The 24906-nt window shown below is 43.4% G+C and overlaps 1 protein-coding gene across 1 annotated transcript in view; it reads right to left on the bottom strand.

Moving 5' to 3' along the window:
- The window catches only part of HIF1AN (hypoxia inducible factor 1 subunit alpha inhibitor), a 157513-nt gene that overhangs the window by 3376 nt on the left and 129231 nt on the right, over positions 1 to 24906 (bottom strand). The window contains exon 7 of the mRNA XM_085603891.1: positions 6591 to 6701. Coding sequence (XP_085460017.1) covers positions 6591 to 6701 — 111 coding nt within the window. The remainder of the gene's footprint in view (positions 1 to 6590; positions 6702 to 24906) is intronic.

Genomic DNA, 24906 nt, shown 5'->3' with positions numbered 1-24906 from the left:
AAAGATGCTCTTCAGTCAATGAAGGCAACACAACAGTGAACTGCATTCTCCTCTGTGAGTCTGCTAAATTCTGTATAACTTGGAGGCACTTATGTTGAGGCAGACACTCATACAAAGTAGAGCAATAAACATTTCATATTGTAAGAGAACAAATCAAACCATGAGGGAAAGGAAAAAGTTTCTGTTTGCACCGGGGTAGTGTTGTAGATTCATATGTTGTGCACACTCCTGACATCTAGTGTTAAGTTTGGATGTTGCAACTTGTTTTTCTTCGAAGAAGCACTTCTATGAAACCCACATTGCCCCAGGACAGACCACCTCAGTTTGGGTTTCTACACTTCTGGTAACTGCTAGTATATAGATGCAAAGCCTTAGCATGTCCATTAACTTGAGTAAGAACATATGACACCATGGAAAAATATTGCAGTATCAGATATTCAGTTGCATACTAGCATCCAGGGACAACGGCAGAGCACATGTGACTATAGCACTACAAGTTGCAAATCAATAGTTACAGTTAAGTAACTTTTTAAGTTAGCAGCAGATGGCGATGTAAACCACATGGTGTGAATAGACTGAAAATCATTAAAATTAGCCATAGTAATGTATATATTTGTTTTTCAATCTAACAACTTTCAATATTCACACTGAAGTCAGTGGTGCGTGTTTAATTAAATGAGGCATTTTAAAGATGCAATAAAACAATATATCAAGTGCTGCCACACTTTCCCATCACCCTTTAGTCTTTTCCTCCCTTTCACAGATATAAAGCCTTTGATCTTCACTTCAAATGAAAGAGCGAACCGGAAATACTTCAGAGACCTGTGGCTGATGGAAGAAACTCTGGTTGAATGTTCAACAACATATCTCAGTCTCACTTCCTCTTTCAGATCTGTGATAACTATGGAAAGGCAGCAGATCAGAGTTTGTGTTTCACTGCTCTAAAGTCAGAGAATTAAAAAAACTGATTTTAAATCCAGGCTTTATGAGAATGGCTCTCCGTGATCCACAGAATATAGAAGTTGCCTAATGCCAGGAATCTGCGGTCTATTACAATCTAAGGTTTGCTGTTAACATGGTGCCAAATACATCTAGCAAGTGGTAGAAAACATGTTAAATTAAGGTTTGTGCTGCCTGCCAGAGGGACAGCCATCAACTGTGTAACAAATGATCAGAAAGTACAAAACAAGAAAACTAAACAAGCACTAACGAAGCCAAAGGGTCTGGCTTTAAGTGCTTCAATTCTTCCATCAATGCAATCACTCATCTATCTGTCCATGCACTCAATAACTCACCCATTCTTTTAATCACTTATCCCTTGCACTCGTGCATCTATTTAACATTCTCAAGGATCACTGTGGTCCAACTTTAACAAATGGAGCCTATCTTCAAGAATCATTGTACCAGTTTACTGCTGGACCCAAACTCAGCCCGAAGTAAACTCCCTTGGCACTGGACACACAAAGAAGCAAGGTAGAGCAATTCGAAATCTTGCTTTAGGTGTTAGAAACTTCAAACTGTGCAAAGATCAGAGTAACGTGTAATAAAGTGTTTTTAGTTAAAGAAGAATTAAAACATTTATTTACAAACAGCAATACTAAACGTGAAATTACAAATTTAAAAGTGACAATCACACCTCTATAGACCCCGCTTAACTAGATCACAGTTTAAAAAGGATTTGCCAGATTGAACAAAATAATGCCTTTTCCTATGGTGTGTGTCACGTTTTCTTTAGTTTTAAGGGATGCCCCCAACCCATTGTATTAGTTACGGGATTACACCCTGCAGTGCCCCTTCCTACTGAACTTGATACATGACCTGAATTACAAATATTTGTTAGGAGCAATTAACTATTTCAAAAGCATGCTGCCCGATCAAATGCTTCTAAAATAGACAGAGGAAAGGGTCAGAAGTAAAGTCCCTCCCCCACACTGCTTTTGTGTGATTATATGAGCTCTGGTTACAGTCAAATATATTGTTAGCTACACCCAAAACCCTTTAAGTTTTCAAAAGAAATCTACTTTTGTTCTACACTATTTGGCAATTTTGAGCTCCTCATCACTTAAATGCCACTGTCCAGTTAAATAGGTTTTGTGAGTCATCGGGATGTATTCAGAGAAAATAAACATTAAAAAGCTTAATTTAAGACACAAAAAGATGAGACGTACCCAAGTCAAATTCTGCAAAATTGGCGAGAGGAGTGAGCACTCACGTTACATTAAATACATTCTTATCACAAAATACTGATGGTGGCTCAGTAGACTAATGCGTCCACTACAGAGGCCTGTGTTCGACCTCATGGCCACAGGTTCAAATCCCTGCGGGTCCACTCAGCCTTTCATCCATCTGAGGTCGATAAAATGAGTACCATTGAGTTGGGTAACAATAAACATCTGTTATTCGGCGCCAAGATACCTCCGGGTGAACGTGCGCTTTACAAATACAAGTTATGTTAAGAAAGTTACTTACCATGTAACAATCAGTTCACCACTATGCACATCGTCATTAAAATTGAACACAGAATATCCTGAGTATAAGACACAGACCACTCCTAAATCAGAGGTAAAAGCAACAACCATAAGATAAAAATACCCAAGTAAATCAACTTTTTCTCTCTAGTTCGTATGTCAAGAGGCGGTCTTAAAAATGCGACAGATCGGTTCTTCTGCTAATGTAGCATGGCCTTTTATTTCTGTCTGCCACTATCCAGTCCTGGGTAGAAATACCATCTCCTGATCGAAAGAAGAAACAAGAACTGAGTGACTTATTCTTCCAAAAGGAAGAACCCAAGGTTCAAGAAAAAAAATGTCTGGACAGCGCGTCTGTTTTCTTGAAGGTGAAGAATTCAGAGGTATTCAGAATGAGCAACAAGTGAAGAGAATTCAAACACATCTGTGACAAAGGACGGCCCTGAATGGTTCTCTTAAACAAACGGAGACCTGGAAGGAAAAAAATAACGAAGATGAAAACCTGCATTTGAAATTAGTAACTACCACTCATGGATCACAAAAAGAAGACATGGACCCAAAGTTAAAGATAGAGTAGAATTAAAGGACCCAGCAAAGTAAATAAGCCTTTCTTCTAGAAACTTTTAAAAATTGCTGAATGGAATAAAATTTGATTTGAAGGTAAGACAGTAGGACTGAAACCCACCTTCCCAACATATGATGAAACTTTAAAGTAGGGCAGAGCTGCTAAGGAGGAGTCAACGCGGCCTGGTGTAGCGTTGCAGATTAAGGTCCGCACTCGAGAGCAGCTGAAATTGGCAAAGCACCACTATATTCAACACAGTGGGTTCCTCTGTCACCACATAGAAGAAACCTTCCCAGGGCCACCACCATCCAGAAGGCCACACGAGGACGGCAGGACCGGACCACAGACATCCACACCAACACAGCAACACTGCCATGCAACAATGCAGCGGCACAGGTGTGGCAGAAGTTTAGGGCAAATGAGGAAAAATGAGTTTCGGTATACAACTGGTAGAACTGCTTTTCAAACTATACATGCTTTTTTCAAAAGAGAACAATTAAAGAAAAGGTTATTTGGAACTAGACTCGAGGTAAAAAAAAATAAACTGCTGCTTTACAACAGGCAAGGTACTCCAGATGCAGCACACTGGCAAATGTTCCTGCAGTACATATAGAAAGCTGACTGAAGGACATAGGATCTAAAACAAAACTAATTCAATTCCAATAGTTTTGTCCAGCTGGAGCGACATCTGTATATACACTTTATGAAGATACCGATGAAGCACTAGTATTTTATTGACAAGGGACAGTTCAATCTTCAACATGAGATATTTATAAATGGTCAAATGCTGAAAATAATAGTAAGACTTTCCCTCCCCAGAGTAGGCAAGAGCTGTAAATAAAGAAAGCAGGAAATATAGACCACAATGGCATGAGCAACCAACACAGCTTTGTAGTGTGAGCAGAGCTTATTTTTGACTAGCTTTCAGGCTAAGAACAACGAAGAAAAGTAGAACTAAGGTTGGGACTGACCTTCAATTAGATTTATTATTATTATTATTATTTTTTTAATCAGATCAGTGAAATCTTCTTAAGCAAAGCAAAGAAACCCCAGCTTTCTACTTAGGGATTGCAAAGATATCTTGTTCAAGCCAAGTGCTTATTAGTCCATAAGTGGCAGATGAAAACTGGTAAAGGGAGTACTATTATAATCATCCACTACTTGACCTGCCTCTGCAGCCAATGTCATATTTCATTAAAACCCCCTCTGGTTCATTAGCACTTTGTGATTCCGCCAAAGACCACAACTACTTGTCGACTTCAAAGAAGAGAAAAGATTTTTGCCATCCAGAAGAAACCTATCAACAACTTTTTAAGTATCCCTCAAGATATAATAAGAATCTACGTGGGGCTTAGAAAACGAATAGGAAAAAAGGTAGTAGTCCTCATGGTTGGCTGATGATACATCTTTCGGGGACGGCACTAGTAATTCTTATAGTGGTCTAGCACTTCTGGATCAGCACCAGGTCCTTGGAGAAAAGAGTGACAATTGCATGGGGACCTAGCTTCGAAAGACTGTCAATTTGTGCTCAAACATAACTCAAAATAAGGAAAATCTGTAAAGGTTAATACAGACATTTCAACCCGGCAAGAAAATATGTATTTACACAGGTCATTTCAAATAAGTATGCATATAATGACACTAAATGGGAATTAAAAAGGCACTTCAGGAGAGTTAACATGGTCTCTAGTGGTATGTCTGCTTTGTTTCCGGTGTCAAATAATCTGTACAGATGTGGCAGTGAATAATAATGAAATGAAATTACAATTTATAAAGCGCTCTACATGGGTGCCTAGGCACTAAAACCCTCAGGTAGATAGAACAGTAGAGGCAATAATTTAACCAGCATAAGAATAAGGTAGCCGATGAAAAGCAGAGATGAGAACCCTTTTAGTTGGTAAACAACCATGTTCTGAGAGCCTTACGAAAGGCAAGTAGGTTGCGGATACATTTTAGCTTCAGAGGCCTTGAGTTACATAGTTTGGCAGTAGCCACTACAAACCCACTGGCTCTCCTTACACTTAGGACTTTAGGGCAACAGTATCTATATGTTGTTCAATAAACCAAAGGTTACAGTTACGACCTAAAAATAAAGGACATTGTCAACTATGCAATTTAGCGTGTGTGTGTGGGGGGGGGGCAACGTGGTTCTATAATCTTACCTTTTTTAAACCCCATTTCCTAGGTAGCTGTATTTAAACAGATTTGGAATGACAAGGAAGAACATGGGACGCTGCAGCAAAATTATTCAAGGCTTTTCAAATAAGCCCTTATTCTCTAATTCAGTTTACAAGACCCCTCTACCTTTTCACATGCTATTTTACTGTGCATACACAGCGCTTACAAGTATGAGAAGCTGAACTCCTGGGTTGGCCCACAAATCAATTTTTCTCAATCTAACCTTCTCAGAAGAACTTGCATTCAGAATCCGTCTGTTCTCCACAAGCCCTTCTATGTAGCTTAAACCCTGCATGAGCTGTACCACAAAAAATTAAAGCACTTAGCTAACTTTCTCTCTTCCATTTATGAGAATCCAGATCTTACCTTCTCACCATTTCCCTGTGTAATGAGCCCAGCTGTAACACCACATTACACCCTCCACCCCTTCCAAGATGCCTCTATTTCATGTTACCGCTGCATGGTAGCGTAGTGGCATCAGGGATACATTGCTATATTTCTGTTAGATCTTCCAGCCACCAAGTAAGAAGAGCAGAGTATAAACATCATTATCGATTTTATATCAAAGACTCAAAACACGGACAGTTTTGTTTTTCAACAAATGGAGTTACTTTGGGGCAGAGTACGATGACGGTGAGACCGCCACAACAGGCCGTCGGTGGCGGTCTCACCGCCATAGTTTACATGTTTTCCGCCCGACATATAATGGCGGGCATAAGGATGGTGGGCGGAAGGCCCGACCGTCACGCATCCAACGAGCTCCTTGAGCCAGCCGGTGCGGTGGAGGGACTCGCATTCCCTACAATGGTGGAGGTGCCAACCAGGCACTGCTGTAGGGATTACGATATCCCTTTCCGCCAGCCTGTTCATGGCAGTTGACTCGCCATGAAAAAACAGGTGGAAAGGTCTTTGGGGGCCCGTAGCGGGCCCCCCTTCCCCCCTGGCCCAAGGCTGTGGGCACTACAGATCTCTGCACCATGTGGCAGGCACCACATGGTGCCTGCCACGTAGTGCAGCGATATCTGTGGTGTCCCTATTTTGCATTGCGGCGGTGCTACAGCCAGCAGCACCAGCCGCAATGCAAAATATAGGTATTGCAACCGCTGTGGTGGTGATCGCATCCTAATGCGGGACCGCCGACAGCCTGTCGGGCGGTGCCGTTAGTGACAGGGTGGCAGGCGGACGAAAGTCCACCCACCATCCTAATCAGGCCCTTTGTTACTAAAAGAGCTACGCTGCTTACTTAGATGTAGTGATGTTCAGCATTTCCATATCTAGATGTATGTGATCCTAAAGAACACATTCACCTCACTGATACAGCAAAACATCATACTTAATTTCTCCTAGAATCTCAAAACACCAGTAAGATTTTACCGTACCTCTTTTGGGTTTCCCAATGCCTCTCCCAACATCTTCTCAATGTTTCTCATGATTGCTACCTTCTGGTGAGCCTTCAGGGGATATTCTATTCTCTTTGGCGTTGGCGCACCCTACAACACAAAACAAGAACATTAGACTGAACCAGTATAATATAAAATATAAAGTATTTAGTAAACATAGTCCATTTCATTTGTGTATTATTTAGCAATGCGTGTCAATTTTAGAATACAAGTGAACACTTAACTTAAATTCATTTAGTGAAATATCTCCAAATACAAACATTTTCTAATGACACCAATTTGCAGTAAACCACAAAAAAATAGATGAATCTTGAAGATGGTTATTGCAGACATAATCAAATGTGAATCTTGAAGATGGTTATTGCAGACATAATCAAATGCACATCATAAATATTGAAGTTTATTACACAGATGGTAAATGATTATCAATGTAGAACTGGTCATTTAACTGTTCAGTGCTAGGTACCAATTCTAGACCCACATTCAGTAATGCCCTTTCAAATAGAAACTGCTGCTACTTTATGTTACAGATTAATCTTTAATTATTTGCATTATATTACAGGATTTGTAAGTACTTTGTAAGTACTACGAAGTCCCTGAGGTGGCCACAAACTGTTCCGTTCTTCGTCGGGTTCCTTGGCACCCTATGGAATTGTAGGTTTGCAAGTATTTTGCATATATTATGTCCTATATTGGAGATGTTGTATAAAGATGTTGTGAGATTAAACACATGCTTCAAAGATGGTGGGTGTACGTCACTGTGCATAAGTGTGAGAATAGACATTCAGGATTACCAGCAAGGATGAAAAGTGATAAACTTGTATTGTACCCGGGAACTCAATGAGTGTCAATTCCTATAATTCTTGCAAATATCTGGTTCCAAAGATTGGCTGTCTGGACAGAGAATGAACTTCCATCAATCTTCAACTTTTTTGATCTTATGCTTAATACATTTCTTTCTTAATATGCTTGTGTTTGCAGCCCTGTAGGTTAAATTACATGATTTGTTCATGAAATTTACTCCAATTTACTTAACCATATAGAGTTGCCACAATACTCCAACAGTGTGTTAAAAAGAGCCATTTTGCTGCTGCATCATCACTGGTATCAAAATATCCACTGCCCATATATTTTGGCTGTAACCAAGACTGTAAATAGCCTGGGCATCACAACGGTAGGTTTAGGATAACTGGGGTGTTAGACCTGGCATCCTTGGGGTAGATCCTCTTAACTTTTTGCCTTCAGACCTCCTGCTTTGCTGACTTAGTTTTGCTGGCCTCAGGACTCTGCGCACTGTACCACTGCTAACCAGTACCTATGTACTTGTGCTCTCTGCTCAAAGCATGGTAACATTGGGTTATACCCATTTACTTTAAAAACTCCAAGGGCCTGTAAACACATGTGCCCAGGGCCTGTAAATTAAATGCTACAAGTGGGACTGCAGCACTGGTTGTGCCATGAGAGAGACAGAGAGAGAGAGACAGAGACAGAGACAGAGACAGAGAGAGACAGACAGAGACAGAGACAGAGACAGAGACAGAGACAGAGACAGAGACGGAGAGGGAGACAGACAGAATAAAATAGTCCACAAAACTCTGCCTAAAACTCACTGAGTGGATCACATCTAATGAGTCAAACACTATAGCAACAAGCACTGTCCCCCTTCCGGTGCACTAGAAGCACTCTTAGAAGATCTCAAACAAGACCTAGGGGGCGGACCCGGAATCACTCAGATGCGGGTCACTCACGCCCATCCATACCACTTACACATTAAACCGAAGGAATTATATACAACAAAGGCAGTCACAACTCAATGCAAGAAGCTCCACACAATGCAAGACGCTCCAGGAACACAAGGAATTCAATAAGTTTGAGATTACAAGATCAAACAAGCACGCCAGAAAAGCCAACTCATGCACCAAAATGGTAAAAAATACCTTTTTATGTGGTTTTAAAATGTTATTTGAAATCAATGCTGGGACTGTAAATATAAAGGTGTTATTAATTTTGCACGGTAAATCAACACTTACTCACTGGGTTAAAAGGGTTCACCCAAAGGGTAAGAAGACTAGAACTCTAGACGCTGCTGACACCATTACACACTATCACCTTGTTCCAGATTGGATCACTGTTCTACGATTTCTATCAATTTTAGCGAACTCTGCCACTCCAGCTGGAGTATGCACATCTGTCACAAACCCAAAAAGCTCTTTACCTTCATTTCTTTTTCTCTTTTATATTCTATATATGTGAAATGATGCACATTGTAGTGATTTAAATTGATCGAACAATACAGAACCATTATTGATTACATAGGGACAGGCTGCAGATGGAGGAGAGGAGAGTTTTTTTTTTTTTTTAAACCTGCCAGGCCCAAACATTTAAAAAAAAAAAAAAGGTGGGACATGTACTTTTAAGTTTTATATGTCATGGTAGTGAAAAACTCCTAAATTTGTTTTTCACTACTGCAACACCTATGTCTTCCATAGGAGAACTTTTCAGTTGCCTCATTATATTTTATATGTGTAATTTCCAAATGAGAAGAGATAACCGAATCATGTTTGGTGTTTCTAGAATCCCAATTTAAAATCCTAAAGTCGGATTTTAAATTACCATTCTGAAAATGGTACTTTTAGGAAGTTGGCATTTTCTTGCCTTAGCAACTTGCCACCAGCAGCCCGTCCCTGGTCACATGACTGGGTGTAATTGGCAGTTGGGCATTGTGTATTCCACCTAGATAGCCACACACAATGTGAGCTTTGGTGTGACTGAATGAGCCATCACTCGCAGGATGTGAGGGAAGAGCTAGGCCCAGCCTCACTTACACCTGAATAGGCCGTGTCCTGTCTCATCCAAAGAGCTGCATACCCCCTGTAGTTAGTCTAGAGCCAGGGAGGAAGGGCATCGGTGCACTTCAAAGGTATGCCTCTAGATGCATCTCCCCCACTTCAAAGGCACAACTGTGTATAAAAGAAGGACTTCAGAAACCACCAATTCAGCACACTTCTGGACCTATGGATACTGTGCCAGGAAGAAGGCCTGCTGTGCTGCTGAAAGGACTGCCACTCTGCTGGACTGCTGCTCTGAAGGAACTGTATGAACTGCTGCCCTGCTGTGCGGACCTGCTGCCCTCTTACCTTGGTGAGCAGGACTGGACCTGCATCTATTGAACCCAGTTACACCAAGGGCTAGTTAGCTGGCCTTTGGATCTCACTCCTCAGGGACATAACTGCTTCCAACAACCTTTCTTCTGCACCTGGACTTTGCCATCTGTGAGTCTACCTTGCCAAGTGGTGCCATCCCAATCCTGGACCTCTGGAAGTAGTCATAAGGTGCTTGCCAGCTGAACCAATGCATCTTCTCTGCTGAGCAGCTCATTCCCGTTAGCCAATGCATCTTCTCTACTGAGCGGCTCAACACCGATGCATCTCCTCTGCTGAGCGGCACATACCTGAGCAGAACCGGCATCACCGTTGCTGGATGGATTGGACCTGTCACAAAGACTTGCATCGCCTTTGGAACCGCCGCTGCGCGGCAGAACCTCAGCACAGGCCCTCGTATCTCTCGTCGACAGCAGCGGACGACACCAGATTCTGCAGCGCAGCCTCGCACCTCTTCGGAATAGACGCATCACCAGCTGTGCGTTGCTTACCAGACAGTGGACTTCAGATTGGAGCGTTACGTTTGATTTTCCACTCGTGTAGTTGCTGATGCATTCTGCTGGGCATGTATGCAAAGTTGTTGTCCGCCCATGGTAGGCATTCTGCTGAGAAGTGGATTTTGTGCTGTATGGCCCAGTGCTATATCTGCTCTGCTATGTGGGAGAGCTGTATGGAGTGTGTGCCTCCTATTTGTGAATATAATACATTGCAGTAATGTCGCTACGGAATAGAACTACTTTGTTGTGAAGATGATGCTGAAAAGCTTTCAGAGATAACTGAAAAGAAAGAAGCTCTAGATGACTGATGTGAAAGTGTTTGAGTTGGTGACCAGAGGTCACGTACTCTGAGTCCCACATATGTGCCCCCCCTCCCCCACCAACCCTGTAGGGCTGAATCTGCCGTAATGGCGATTTGGAGATTTGAGGTTTTGAAGGGCCGACCCTGCAAAAGAATGTTGATTTGCATCACTACACAGAGCAATGGGTCTCCGTTCCTACCAACATTAGATCTTGTAGATGCCCCTCCACTTGTGACCATTGTGGTTGAAGACTGCACTGAAGGGGGCGCATATGCAGTAATGCATCCAGCACTATGGAGATACAGGACGCTATAATCCAGAGAAATTCCCCCCCCCCTTCTGAGATGAGCAGCTACCACTGTAAGGCATTTTGTGAATACTCTTGGTGCAGTACTTACTCCGAATGGCAACAACTTGAACTAATAGTGCTGCCTATTAATTTGAAAACTGAGGTAGTGCAGATGTACTGGAATGTGGAAGTAGGCTTCTCTGAGGTCTACGGATGTCATGAAATCTGTTTGCTGTAGCAATGGTATTACTTCCTGTAGTGTTACCATATCAAAATGTTCTGATAGGATTTATTTGTTGAGTGGCTTGTGGTTAGAATAGTCCTTAAAGTCCCATTCTTTTTTGGAATCAAGAAGTAGAGCAAGTACACCCCATGTCCCTTGTTTTGTTTGGAGAGGTGTGCTATTGCCCTTATTTAACCCCTTCGCTGCGGCGGTAATTCCGCCGCAGCGCTGGGGGGCGCGGGGGGGCAGCGCGGTAACGCTGTGCTCATGACGGAGCCGCTCCGTCATGAGCCACGGTTGAGCTGTGCTCATGACGGAGCAGTTCCGTCATGACTCCGCCCAGTTGCGTTGTCCCCCGGCACAGGCGGGGAAACAGCGCCGCGTAGGCGGAGCGGCCGCCAACGGTCATGGCATGACGGAACCGCTCCGTCATGAGCACACGGCAACCTTGGCTCATGACGGAGCGGTTCCGTCATGAGCGGGGAAGGGGTTAAGCAGAGCGTAACCTCCTCTGTAGGAGTGGGAGGTGTTCTGGTGACATATTTTGTATTCGTGGTGGTATTGTGGGTGGGGGGTAGCCTAAGTTCTAGGCCATACCCATCCTTTTGGATGGGTAGGACCCACTGATCTGTTGTAATTTGTGCGCAGTGTTTGAGGTATTGTTGAAACCGTCCCCCTACTGAGGTTAAATGTTGAGTGGGGCTTAGTGGGTCACTGTTTAGTGGGAGTGGGAACTTTGGAAGCGGATCCACGACCCCATTCTCTATTATTTTTTAAATGTGACCTATATGCCCCCCTAGCGTATTGGGACTGGTGGGAATCCTGCTGCTTTTGCGCATTGCCTGTTTCTGTGGAGGTGTTAGTTCTAGATGTACCTCTATACTGTCCTCTCCAAAAGGAGCCCCTGTGTTGAAAAGTCTGTAGTACACCCACGGCTTTGGCGGTGTTGGTGTCTTATTTTATTAGACAATTTCATATTACTGAAGTACAATAAAGAAAAAAACTAAAACAAATGAGTTAAGAAGAGAAGTAAAAGCAGTACGATGATTTTGTATGGTACATGAGAAGCCAATAGATACGTCTGCAGATTTCATACCAGACGATGTGAAGGCATTGTAGAGTAGAACAGCATAATTCATTATGTGAGTCCAGTCATTAAAATTAAGACTACCACAAATAGCTCTCATGGTTAGATGGTGGTCTACTTCCTGTGTGAAAGGAAAGAACAGTGGAGAGGAGAGAGGGGGTGACAGTGTGATTTGGGAGTAGGGGGGTATAAGCCAAGCAGCTAATTGTGAGAAGAGGGTTGTTGTATGGGATTTAGCTTGGTACCTTATCAGAGGGATGTTCTGCATGTAAGCACCTAGGGGTAGTCAAAGCATTCTGGAATCATTGTGGTTGAAGTTTTGATTGAAGATAGCGTTGACCAAGCTTCTGAGGAAGTATACCCAGGCCCAACAAGTATTGTAAGAGATATATTTGAAGTTTTTTCAATCACACAGTATCGTTTTGACTCCAAGTGTGAGTATTAAGTCAAATAGTAGGAGCTCTGTTTTGTTGATTGATGGGGGATGGGAAGAATCCAGGGGCCTAAGCATATGAGGACTGGGTCCAGAGGAACTTTACAGTGGAAGATATTGTTTATGGTTTTGAGGAGGTCTTCCCAGTAAGAACGGAGCATGGGGCAAAAAAAATAGCGCATGTTCAAGGTCTCCAACCTTGGATGAACAGTTCCAGCATTTATCAGAGTTTAATAGACACAGTCTACACAGTTTGCCGGAGATCCAGAAGGATCTACGCAGTACCCTGTATGTAAGATGACAGATCTTGAGCTTGGCTGCGTGTTTCCATATTTGTGACCAGTTTTTATTGGTTAGCTGAGCATAACCTGCTCTGTGGCAGGATCCAGATCATTTGTTCTCATGCTTTTGTATGGGGCTGGGAGTGTGTTCCTGAAGAATTGTATAGACTTTAGAGGCTTGGTGGTCTTGGGTTGCAAGTAAAGCTGGTTTCTTTAGAATGCTTGAATTTTGTTAAGGAAGGATTGGCTGCAGTTAATCACTACTCTGAGTTTGAGGAAACTGTAAAATTCCTTGTTGGGGAATTCAAAGGATGTTTGTAGGAGTGAGAACGGAAAAGGGTTGGTTTTATCAATCACATATTCAATGTATAGGATATTGTGTGCTGACCAGGTGTGCTAGTGGAGGGTTTTACCTTCAATTTTTATTAGTGGGTTGTGCCAGAGTGAGGCATAAGAGGATTGTTTGAGTTTGACAGTACATCTGCTGTCCAGGTGTTTCACTTCCAGTATCGCGCCTGAGTATATTTGCAGAGTGCAGGGGCTTCAAGTACATCACTGAGATGGCAGAAAGGGGGGTGAACAGGAAGAAGAGATCTTTCAATTTCTGTCCAGATGGGCGGGGGGAGCAGAGAATTTGGTTGAAACCAATGTATAGATTGTTTGAGTATGAATGCCATTTAAAGCTTGCTTAAGTTGGGGAGACAGACTCTTCCCTTCATCTCTGTCCAACAATAGGACCTTGGTAGCGATTGAGGTTATTTTACTGCTCCAATTAAATTGAATTATAGCCCTGTTGAGGAATTTTCAAAAAGTAGCAAAAAGTTGTAGAGGCAAAATGATTATGAAATTTACCTGCAGTGCTAGTTGCATTTTTGTGCATTCTAATTTGCCCCAGTAGATCATGTGCTTGGGGGACCACGTCTCAATGAGGTTCTGTATCTTTTTTAAGGAGCGCGTTATCAATGTGTATGAGAGCCGGGCAGCGATTTACAGAGTTGTAGGCCAAAGTATTTAAGGTGATGATTTTACCATTTGAGGTTACTATTCCCGAGGATTGTAGGAATACATATAGTGGGTTGAGAGGGAAGACCTATTTTTTCTTTGTTTAATGTGTAACCCAAGGCTTTAGTGTAGGCATTAATCAGGTTGAGACTATCAGGGATGACTGTCTGCGTCTTCAGAGTAGATGAGCACATCGTTAGCATATAGTGCCCCCTTGTAGGTTCTGGAGCCAAATGGGATGCCTTTGACAATGGAATTGTATCGTAATTCGGTTAGAAGGGGTTCTATGGCTAAGAGAAAGAGTAGTGGGGAGAGCGGGCATCCTTGCCTTGGGATAGTTTGACCCACTTGGAAAGGGAACAGTTTAGCTTGACTCTGGCCGAAGGGTTATCATACTATAGTAGAAATACCATCTGTTCAAAGGAGGGCTCTAGGTTGAGTTTATGGAATACCGATGTTTGACAGGGCCAAGACAACTAGTCAAAGGCCTTTCAGGCATCTAAGGCCATCGCTGGCGAGTGGAGGAGAGGGGCTTTTTCTAGGACATGTGCAGAGTTTGTTGTTATCGGAGGCAAGTCTCCCTTTTATAAAATGCCAGTTTGGGAGGGATGTATTAGTGCTGGGAGCAGTTTTTCCAATCTTATAGCTAGGATTTTTGGATATATCTTGCAATCTACACTATGTAGGGATATTGGTCTATAGTTTTTGTGTCCAACGGATCTTTGTTGTCTTTGTGAATGACTTATTCTAGCCTCTGAGAATTTGGGCCAGTTTTGCCTTTGGAGGCAAAAAAGTCAAAGATGGATTTTAGATGTGGCGTAAGTTGTGGCTGGGAAGTTTTGTAAAAGCAGCCTATGGAGACGTCAGGCCCTGGTGCTTTCTTTAGTTTAAGTGTTTTGAACCCCTTATCCATTTCTTCTATTTAAAACGGTTTAAGGCAGTTTGGTCTGCTTTAATTGAGGGGAGATTATCATTTTGGAGGTATTTAACACAATCTGTGATGTCTGGGTGCCAATCTCAATTGTATAATTCTTTGTAGTATTGTGCAAAGCAGCTGGCTTTCTTTTTAGCCTCAGTTTCTGTTTTCCCCGATTTTTTTCTTGATTGCAATCAATCGAGGAGTTCTGGCTTTTCACTTTTAGTTAGTTGGCCTTGAATTTTCCGGCTTAGTTGAATTTGCATAGCTTTTTCGCTGTTGGTGTTTAGCCATATGTGAGCTCTCTCGCTTAAAAAGTTTATTGTATTTGCATTTTAGGGTTTTGAGTTTGTTGATCTTTTCAGTGGAGTGTTTGGAGACTAGAAGCACCTCAAGCTGTTTTAATTTAGATTCTAGTTCCTCCAGTTTGTTGTTGGCCATCTTGTTTTTGTTGGTCATGATACTGATCATTCTGCCCAGGATTGTTGCTTTTATGGTTTCCTGGAGAGTTTCTGTAGAGATTTCTTGAGAGGCATTCTCTTTAAAGTAGTTAACAATTGCAGAGCATATTTCTTCTCTGCTGGTGGGGTCATTCAGTAGTGTCTCATTGAGACGCCACATTCTATTTGAATTTTGGGGATTGGTTAATGTAATGCATAATGAAATATAAGCATGGTCTGAGACAATGATGGGTTTGATCTTGGGACTGGAGCAAGGAGGAGTTAATTTTTGATTAGTCAAGATGCAATAGATCCTTGAGTGGGAACTATGTGGGTTTGAGTAGAAAGGGAACTCCCGGTCTGTTGGGTTGAATAGCCTCCACTTATCAGTTAGGTTGTGTGCTGTGCATACGTTTTCTATTTGTGTGTGGTCTAAGCTTGCAAGGGCTTAGCCTATCTAACAACAGGTCTGTCGAAAGGTTAAAATATCCTCCTAATAGTATGTTAGAGTCATTTGGAATTCCATTTAGCCTTTTATTTAGGTTAATCAAAAATGAGGGGCAGCCGGCTGAGGGTGCGTACCTATTCATAATAAATAACTCCTTATTATCTTTATATATTTGTGAGAGGACCCATCGGCCTTTTGTGTTGTGTATATTATTAATGACTTTAATGCCTACAAATCTGGCAAAGATAGTGATAACTTAGTTTTTCCTATCAGAATCAGGGGAGCAAGCCAATTCAGAGTACCAGTTGTTTAAGAGCAGCGGTGGTGCCCCCATGAGAGCGGAGGAGCGTCGCCCCTCCGATGGAGACCAGGAAACCTGAAAAATAAAATGGTAATAAAACGGATTTATTACCATTTTATTTTTCCGTGCTGGTAGCAGCCAAGTCTGAGAGCGGGGCAAAATCAGGAAAGAATAGTGTGCATTTCAGTTTAATGTGCGCATGCCACTTTGGCCAGCTATCTAGCGATGGTCAACCTGATATGTGCACATTAAACACTCCAACCGGAGCGGTCTTAGACAGCTGGGTGGAGAGAATGCACAAGCCCCAAGTGTTTCAAAGAGTGTCAAACCAGCGCGCTCCAGCCAGTCCTGGTGCTCCTTTCATGCTGCCTGAGCAGCAGGAGAGCAGCTTCAGAATTTTGTAGAGGGGAGTTGCTGGCTGGAGCTCTGGGAGCCTGGGGTACAGAGATGAAGAGGAGTACAGAGTACGAGGGAGCAGGTAAGTATTTTTTTTTTTTTTATTCGTTTAACTTACTGGCAGACCCTATAAGAACTCGCAGTGCCTTCAATCTCAAATACAGAGCTCTCAACCATGGCCGATTATAAACACGGTTTTAAACGGACCACAATTGAGAGTTTTGGCACAGAGCCTAAGGGCACTGCTGGTTTTATTAGTGTCCATCAACGGATTAACATTTGCCCGTTGCCTCACCTGTTCGATTTGTCGCTGGCCGCCACGGTTTAGAGATTTCAGGCAATATTCTCATCTATTCTGGTCTCCTGAAGCAAGAGAATATCCGCTTTCAGTTTAAGACAGTTGTCTATGATTTTCCTTCTCTTGATAGGGTGGTTAAGCCCTTTTGTGTTTAATAATAAAATCTTAAGAGTTTTACCAGGCATAGTTTGTTCCGTGTGGGTATCGTTGAAATACAAGAGGGTCTGTAAAAGCGGGGGATATATTTGAGGTTGCTGGACGACATGTCGACATGTCGGACCGAAAGCTGGGTGGACTCGGCCAATTCGGCTTACGATATCCCGGGAGGGAAGGAGGAGTGTAGGGCAGAGAAAAAGACAGGCATAGGAAAGTGAGGAAGGCAGAGGGAGAAGATAATAAAGAGAACTCACAATGTACCTTCCCAAGACAAAGTGGGGCCAGTGGTAGCCGAGGAACTGCCCTGTGAGAGCTACAAAAAAGGATGGAAGTAAAGGGGGTTTGCAGCTGGGGGGGATGGGGGAAAGGAGAGTCTGGTGGGTTACTGAGTGGTAGGCAGTTGCTCAGTTGACATTTGTTATGGGACATCTGAAGTAGCTTGGGCAACGTTTGGCGTATTGGTTTGATAGAGAGCTTGTGCATAGTCAGACATTAACTGAGGATAAACAAACATGTAAAACGTCCAAGATGAACACCTTGGGTGAAATGAACAAAGCTTATTTAAAGCCCGCGAGTACAGAGTACTGTTGATTGGAGAATTTACTGGTGAGTTGATTGACCAAGGGGCCAGTATTGCAGGGTATAGACACACTGCAGTCGTGAATGCATCTACAGCAACGTAATATGCAAGGAATGGGGTTACAAAGTACTCATGTAGAAGCTACCATTACAGTTTTATAAGCCTGCTACTGAGAGTGGATACAGTTACTACAACAGGTTCGGCGTTGCAGAGCTAATATAATGAACATGGAATATGGAACATACATGAAGAACACATTTGAACCTTAGAGTATCCAAAGGCATTCATATAATTTGAACATTCATAAGTAACCATCACCTTAATCTTGTAAGTTGTGCCTTATGTGTTGTGAGTCACAGAGAATGCGTCGGAGGTTAATCTAGGTTCCATTCTGATCTTAGTCATTGTCTTCGATCAGGAGAGCCATGTGCATTATCCCTAGTGTCAGTGGGAGGGCAGGTCTGTTCAACATCATGTGTACGTGCATGAATGTCCGTGTATGTGTACTGTATGATACAGGTGTAAGTGAGCTTGTACAGTTGGGAAGAGGAGCAAAGTGTGGCTGTGGCAATGGGGAGGTGCGAGTGTGTATGTGTGAAAGGTGGATCACTTGTGGTTTGGAAGAGCATACAGGAAGGTGCAGCTGAGCTGATGTAGCGCCGTGAAATAATGGCATTCTACATTGTTACTGGAGTAGTTTCACAGCAGTTAGGTCAAATTGGAGTGGAGGAGCGAAAGTCATACTGTCATGATGTGGTGATGTATGAGATGGTCTACAGAGTTCAAGGCCATGGTGATGTGCATATGTACATTTTAAGCTAAGCTCCAATATCAACACATTTTAAACATTTCGAACATCATATACATATCAGCATATGTGAGACATTTTAAAGTGAGAAGACAGTCTTATCAGACTGGATGGGGTTTAGTCAGGAACGACTGCCATGTGTTCGTTGAGCAATCAGGTCAGGAAGTAATATAGATCGTGGTTGTTGATTTTCTATATAATTTTAGAGATCAGTGAGATCGTCGAAAATCAAGGTTTTCTCCGTGTGTTTAATCTTAAATCTGTCTGGGCTGGTATGGTGATGTTCAGTGCTGCGAGGGAGTTCAGTAGAATCAAGAAGCCTTTCCTACGAAATACAGTCTCTTAAGTAATCTTGGGATATTGCTGTTTTTCCAGGTTAGAGTTTTGGATTTCCTCATGTGTATCAGGATAGTCTTGGAGTGCTTGAATCTAAGGGGTCTGAAGATGAGCGGTTGAGTGGTTCTGGAACCCGGGATTAGTCTAGTTGAGATTTTATGAGCCCCCTCAATTTCGAATAGCCTCTCAAATTTGATTCCAAGGGTTTGTGGTATCCATTGTTAGAGGAAGGGAGCTTGATTTTCGGTCCTTTCAGGTTATCCAAATATTGTTAGTCCTTCTGTTTCTATTCTCTATGTCCGTATTGGTTCTGGAGAGGGTGCTGATCTGCTTGGCAGTGGCCTGGGTAATTTTTTTGTCTTTACGATTCTCATCTTCTAGCATGCCGATTCTGGATTCAGTCTCCCCAGTTGGTATGGCTAGCGATTTAAGGTTGTTCTGGACTGGAGGGCAGAGACTTCAATTTGTAGGAGGTTGGTATTTACTTTGGTGCTTTGTCCCAATTCTTGTAGCGAAGAAAGGCTGCGTACAATGAGGTCCATTTTGTAGTTGGCATCTAAGGCTTGTTTTTGCTTAACTGGTGACTTAATAACAGATGGGTCTTGCTTGGCACTTTTGAGGGAAGCTTTTTGTTCTTTGCTATTCTTATTCAGGAAAACTAATGATGAATATGCTAGTTGCTTGAATTGACCCGCTTTGAGGGCTGTGGCTGATTTTCTATGAAGGTCTGGAGCTGGATCTGTTGATTTAAGTTTGTTATTTGGAGGCTCTGTACTTGATGCTGACGCAAAGTGTTCTCTTTACAGGTGCTCTGTGTACCGTGCTCAGAGGTGTTTCTTTGATTATAGCATAGTGGCGACACTCATTCTGCATATTTGTAGCTCAGTATCTGTAAAATCTTTCTGTAGTTTACGCTCTGAGGTTTTGTCAAAGAGAGAACACTGCTGCTTCACTCTTCAGGTACTTTAAGGAGCATGCAGCCTTGTGCACACTCTATATCAGTGGTCTTGTAATGAGGGGCTCTGCGATAGGCGACAGCTCGCATGAACACTGCACTTACTGGCCTGGTCTTGGTGTCAGAGAAACGGGATCTCCTATGTACAAGTCTCCCAAAAGGGCAGCGAGGATAACATAGTGCTAGTACAGAAGCGAATGTGCAGGAGCAGGCAGCGCATATATGCACCTCTCACAGTTCAGTGTAAGAGGCAGTTCAAGAGGACCTAGTTCAGTACTAGAGAGGAGACAAGCTCTGCCTTTGCCCACTTGAAGATTTGGGGGGGGGGTCTGTCTGTCTTGAGGCCTTCACGCAGGCCTGGCACTGTTGCTTGTGATGCCGGTGATGCCAAGACGTTGTAGGGGGAACAGTTTGCAGCACTATTTCCGCCTGTCACACCTGAGTATTATCGCCGCATGACAGGGTTCCACCTTTGAGTGTTCCGTTGAGCGCCATGAGGCATGCAGTGAGCACTATATCCTTATACCCTGTGCCTCAACCCTTGTGTGATAGTAGAGGCTGAACAGATGCGTGGATGTGCAGGATTACCATTGCACGCGTCTTGAGATGCCAGTGGTGCATGTTATCTCGGCACACAAGGGATGCCATTAATGTCAAGTCGCTGAGAGGGGAATAGTTTGTAAGCGCTACTTCTGGACTTCTTGTTTGGGAGAGACTGTGTGAGCGCTACTATGCACTTTTGCACTTCACACGTTGCTGCTCTGGTCTGGTCCGGACACACAGAATGGCTATGGTCTGTTGTGCTGGTTAGGCGGTCACAATCTTCTTGTCAGCCCCACACCCGTGGACCCCATGCTTTTAAAAGCCAGCGGTGCACGTCACCTCCGCATGCCTGGGATGCCGACTAGCTGCAAGGGGGACAGTGTGTGAGCACAACTTCTGGACTTCTTGTTTGGGTGAGCGCTACTTTTGCACTTCTCTGTAAAGGAGAGTCACATGTTACGGCTAGAGTATGTGGTCTTCATGTTGCGCTCACACCGTGGTGCATGTGGTTTAATGTCGGGTGTGCCAAGTCGCTGCAGAGGGAGGACAGTTGGGTGGACGCTACCCGTCTTGTGCCTCCGTGGTAGAGTCGCTGGTTAGGTTTCCGTACAGGGTTATGTTGCCATCATTGTTGCAAGGTGTGCATGATTATGCAACTCAGCAGCACCATGGTGTGATTCTGACGCGCCTGGCCTTAGGAAAGGTGCAGCACAATCCGGGTGCAGGAAGGGCAAAAACAGCGATTGGGCAAGTGCTTCACCCCTACACTCATTTACCCCTTAGTGATGCATTTGGAGGATCAGCAGGGAAAGGGTGAGGGATTGCAACTGTGAGTCAATCCTCATGATGCTGTGGGTGCCATTTTCTCACCCGCCGGGCCTGCTGAGAGTTCGTTAGGCAGGTTGAGGTCACCATAAATGGGGAGCCTTAAAGGTTGTTTTGCACTCAGGGGGTCATCTGGAATGTTTATCTGCTTGCTTAAGGGTAGATGCCGATGGATTAGGGGAGAAAAATTAATCCAATCTCCCCCGGATGCCTGAACTCAGACTTCAGACAGTCCTCTTCTCCGGACTCGAAGCCACACCCCGGTGTTAGAGACTTTAAAAAAAAAAATCTTCAAATAATTCATCTGTGGTCCAAACGAATATTTGCCATTGAATAGTAGATTAAGTAGATGTTGTTGAGCATCAGGCTTAAAACCAGAGACTGTAAGCCATGCGTGGCACCCGATGAGGATACTTGTATTAATCTCCCTTGCACTTGTATCGGCTGAATCTAGTGTACATTTTATGGTGGCACTGGAAATAATCATGCCTTCCTCCACTAGTTGAACCAGTCTCTGCTGGTATTGGTTTGGGATATGCTGGAGTAGCGCTTGCATTTCATCCCATTAGGCTCTATTATATCGGGAAAGTAAGCCTACTGAACTGGCTATACAGAGATGGTCGGCTGTTCTTGCAGCTACCAGTTTTCCTGCCGCATCATACGTCTAGCTCTTTTTATTAGTTGGTGGAACATCCCTAGTGTCCTTTGAACTGGCCCTACTTCTGAAAGTGTGAACCACTAAAGAATTAGGGGGAATCTGGCCTTTGGTGTAGGTAGGATTGGAGTGATAGGGCTTATATTTCTTCTCCACCCTTGGGGTTATGACTCTGGATTTGACTGGTTGCTAAAATATTTGCTCTGTGCGCTCAAGCATACCCTTTAACATGGCAAAGAACTGTACTGTCCTGTGAGACCTGCTTAGTGTTTCCTTTAAGAAATCATCCTCATCCTGTAATGTGTAGAAATCTACCTTATGACAGTGTACAGCTCTACTAAGGATATCATGGTAAGTTGTTGTACCCTCTGGAGGTGAAAGTTTAGAGGGGTATAGGTCGGGATCAGTGTCATCTACAGCGTCTATATCATAGTGATCCCATGGGTCATTGACATTATCTGGATCTTCCGGTGGGCCTGGAAAGTATGGAGTGTCATGGGGGTGAATGTCATCCCCTGTCTCAATGTCACTGGTTGAGGACAGCGAGGGTGAGGTGTGCGGTTGTTCAGAAGGAAGGTGTTCAGGTGACTGCGCAAGAATTGGTGATACTGAAGAGGCTGGTAATATGGGAGAGGTGTAGGAGGAGAAGTTAGAGGTGTCGAAGCAGGTGGAGGTGAAGTTGGAGGAAAGAGTATGGTATGGGGCTGGTGTCCCTGTCTTTACACTTCTTTCTTGGAGACTTGGGTGGATCAGGCCCTATAATTTCTACTTAAAAATCTTCTTCCTTTTAGGAAGTGTTCCATTGGTGGGAGAGGTGGTTTTGCCACTATCCTGCCGGTGTCTGGAGAAATAAACAAAGTCTTTTGCTTCTTGTCAAGTCTTTCTTAAGGTTTCTCAAGAATTGGCTCCAGAGGTTGTTTGTGCACAGACGGTGTTTTTGTTGTTTAAGACCGAGGGCATTTTCGGTGGTGACAGAATCTTCAATGCCAATTTTTTCTGCGGCTGATCATGTTTCTGCAACTAGGGGGTCTTTGGATCAGAAGATTATATTTTCAGTTCCGATGAACTGTGGTGCTTTCCTGGCGTCGAAGCCTGCTTATCCGACACTGGCACCAAGACAACCCTTGATGCCTTTGGCTTGTCAACGCTTCTCAAAGGTTGCCTGAGCGGAGGAAAGTGTGTCTGCTTCTTTGCCTTCTTTCGGATACCACCATGGCCCGAGGCTCCATGAGCCATCTTGGACAGGTTAGTGGGGGTCTGTACTGCTTTAGTCAGCATACTCACGTGCCATTCAGATGTTGACGAGTTATGATCAGGATTTGTAAAGCACAATTAATCGCCCATGGGGGTACCCAGCTACTGAGAGCACTGCTGCACAGAGGCTCACGTGAATAGCCAGGTCTTGAGACCTTTCTGCATTTCCGCACAGAGGATGAGGTCTGGAGGTGAAGTGAGAGGTCGTTCCAGGCCTTAGCAGCAAAGTAGGAGCCTTTGCCGCTGGTGACGAGCAGTTGGGGATGTCCATAGGCGCAACCTGTGCTTAGGTGTCCTCTAGTTCTTCCTCCGGCTCTAGTGACTGCTCCCTTTAGATGTCTGGCACATCGTCGGCCTGGCACGCTTGCATAGTCGAGTGGGCCCAGAAAAGTTATCGAAGCATCTTTCTGGATCAAAAAGCCAACCACGCCTCACACGACACCTCATCGTGTTCAAGGGATAGGCAGAGATTGGAGACCCAGTGTTGATCCTGCTTGGCGCAATTGGGGCAGAAACTGAAAGGCATTTTTTCCATCACTCTCAGATATAAAGAGGAAGAAGATGTGTCCGACATGAAAGCCCAAGTCGAACCGGTCCCAGGCGTGCAGATCAAAATACTTGAAGGAAACCAGTAGGTAATTGACATTGTCAAATCATCAGTCGAAGGGTGATGAACCTGGGCGCTGGTAAGGCCTTGTGACAGGAATCAAAGCGTCAACCATGGAGCTCTGAAGTCGACGTTCAAACCCGATGGCGGAAAAAAAGCAATGTAACAAAGGCGCCAATCAATGATCATGTGCATTACAGACTATAGGAAGAGTCATAATACCTTGGGACTCGAAAGACTTCTTTGAAGAAAAACAAGTTGCAAAAATCCGAGCCCAACACTAGATGGCAGGAGCATGCTAAGCATATGCATCTATGGCCAACACATGAAAAAATATATATACATCTCCTTCACACACGAACACCGGCAATCACGAGAGAGGATAATCCTGTTTATTAGGGCTCTTATGCACACTGACGCGTTTCGGCAATGCGCCTTTGTCAATGTTGGCTGCTGCCATGTTATTCTTCTTTTTATGTCAATTGCACATTCATTGACAACAATAACGGACTTGGTCAATACTTTTCAACCTTAAGTTCAGCGTCATCTTTAAAAATGTAATATAAACAAATTATTCAACATAGATGTTGAACTCGATCAAGACTAAGCTACAATTTGCTTAATTCGTCACTATTTAACTATGTGATAAAAACATATTCCACACAATTTTCGATATGAACCAGATGGGCCTATTTCTCATCTTCTTATGTGTTGTACATGTTCGTGCTTGTTGGCTTAGTGTGGTCATTTATCTCGCCCCGTATGGGCTTGTCATTCAATCATCGCAATTCCCATGTTAACCTCAGATGGCTACTTTGACCAAACTTTAATACCTAACTCGACAGACATCCTGCTGCTATTCATTAATAGACCTCATCTAATTTTTATTTACAAGTGTAAATAGGCACAGGCTTTGCCCTTCCCACATGGAAAAAAATCCTTTCAGTTGTTTCAATGATGTGTGTGGCTTCACTTGGGGTAAGTGACTCCCTACTAGCTCATTCCTGATGGATCTTGATTTCCTGAATGTTAATCGGGGGAGATTTGGAGGTCTCCACCTAGGACCTAGTCGGATTTAAGAATGCGCTAATTACCTTGTTAAGATTTTTCTTACATTACTAGCCGTACTGGAAACTTGGTAATCATTCGGAAATTATTCTGTGTGGCTGTATATTTATTTTAGGCTCTTCCTTTAGTAGATCTGCTCTCCCTTTTTTGTTTACTCTATTCTTTGCTCTATTCAGTACTCCTCTTTGATAGCCTCTCACATCAAATCTTTTCATACTTTCATCTGCCACTTTTTGAAAGTCTAGGTCCCCGGAGCGGTTTCTTTTTATAAGTAATAGATCTCCGCATTGGATACTTTTTTATCAATTTACTGGGATGACTACTGGCAGCATGTAGTATTGAATTGCCCGCTGTCTGCTTCCTATATAGGGTTGTACAGATCTTATTTTCACTGATATACACTTTGAGATCAAGAAAAGTAACCTGCTGCATGG

The sequence above is a fragment of the Triturus cristatus genome, chromosome 1_2, assembly GCF_964204655.1.
Source record: "Triturus cristatus chromosome 1_2, aTriCri1.1, whole genome shotgun sequence".
NCBI lineage: Eukaryota > Metazoa > Chordata > Amphibia > Caudata > Salamandridae > Triturus > Triturus cristatus.
This window is presented reverse-complemented; position numbering and strand designations above follow the sequence as displayed.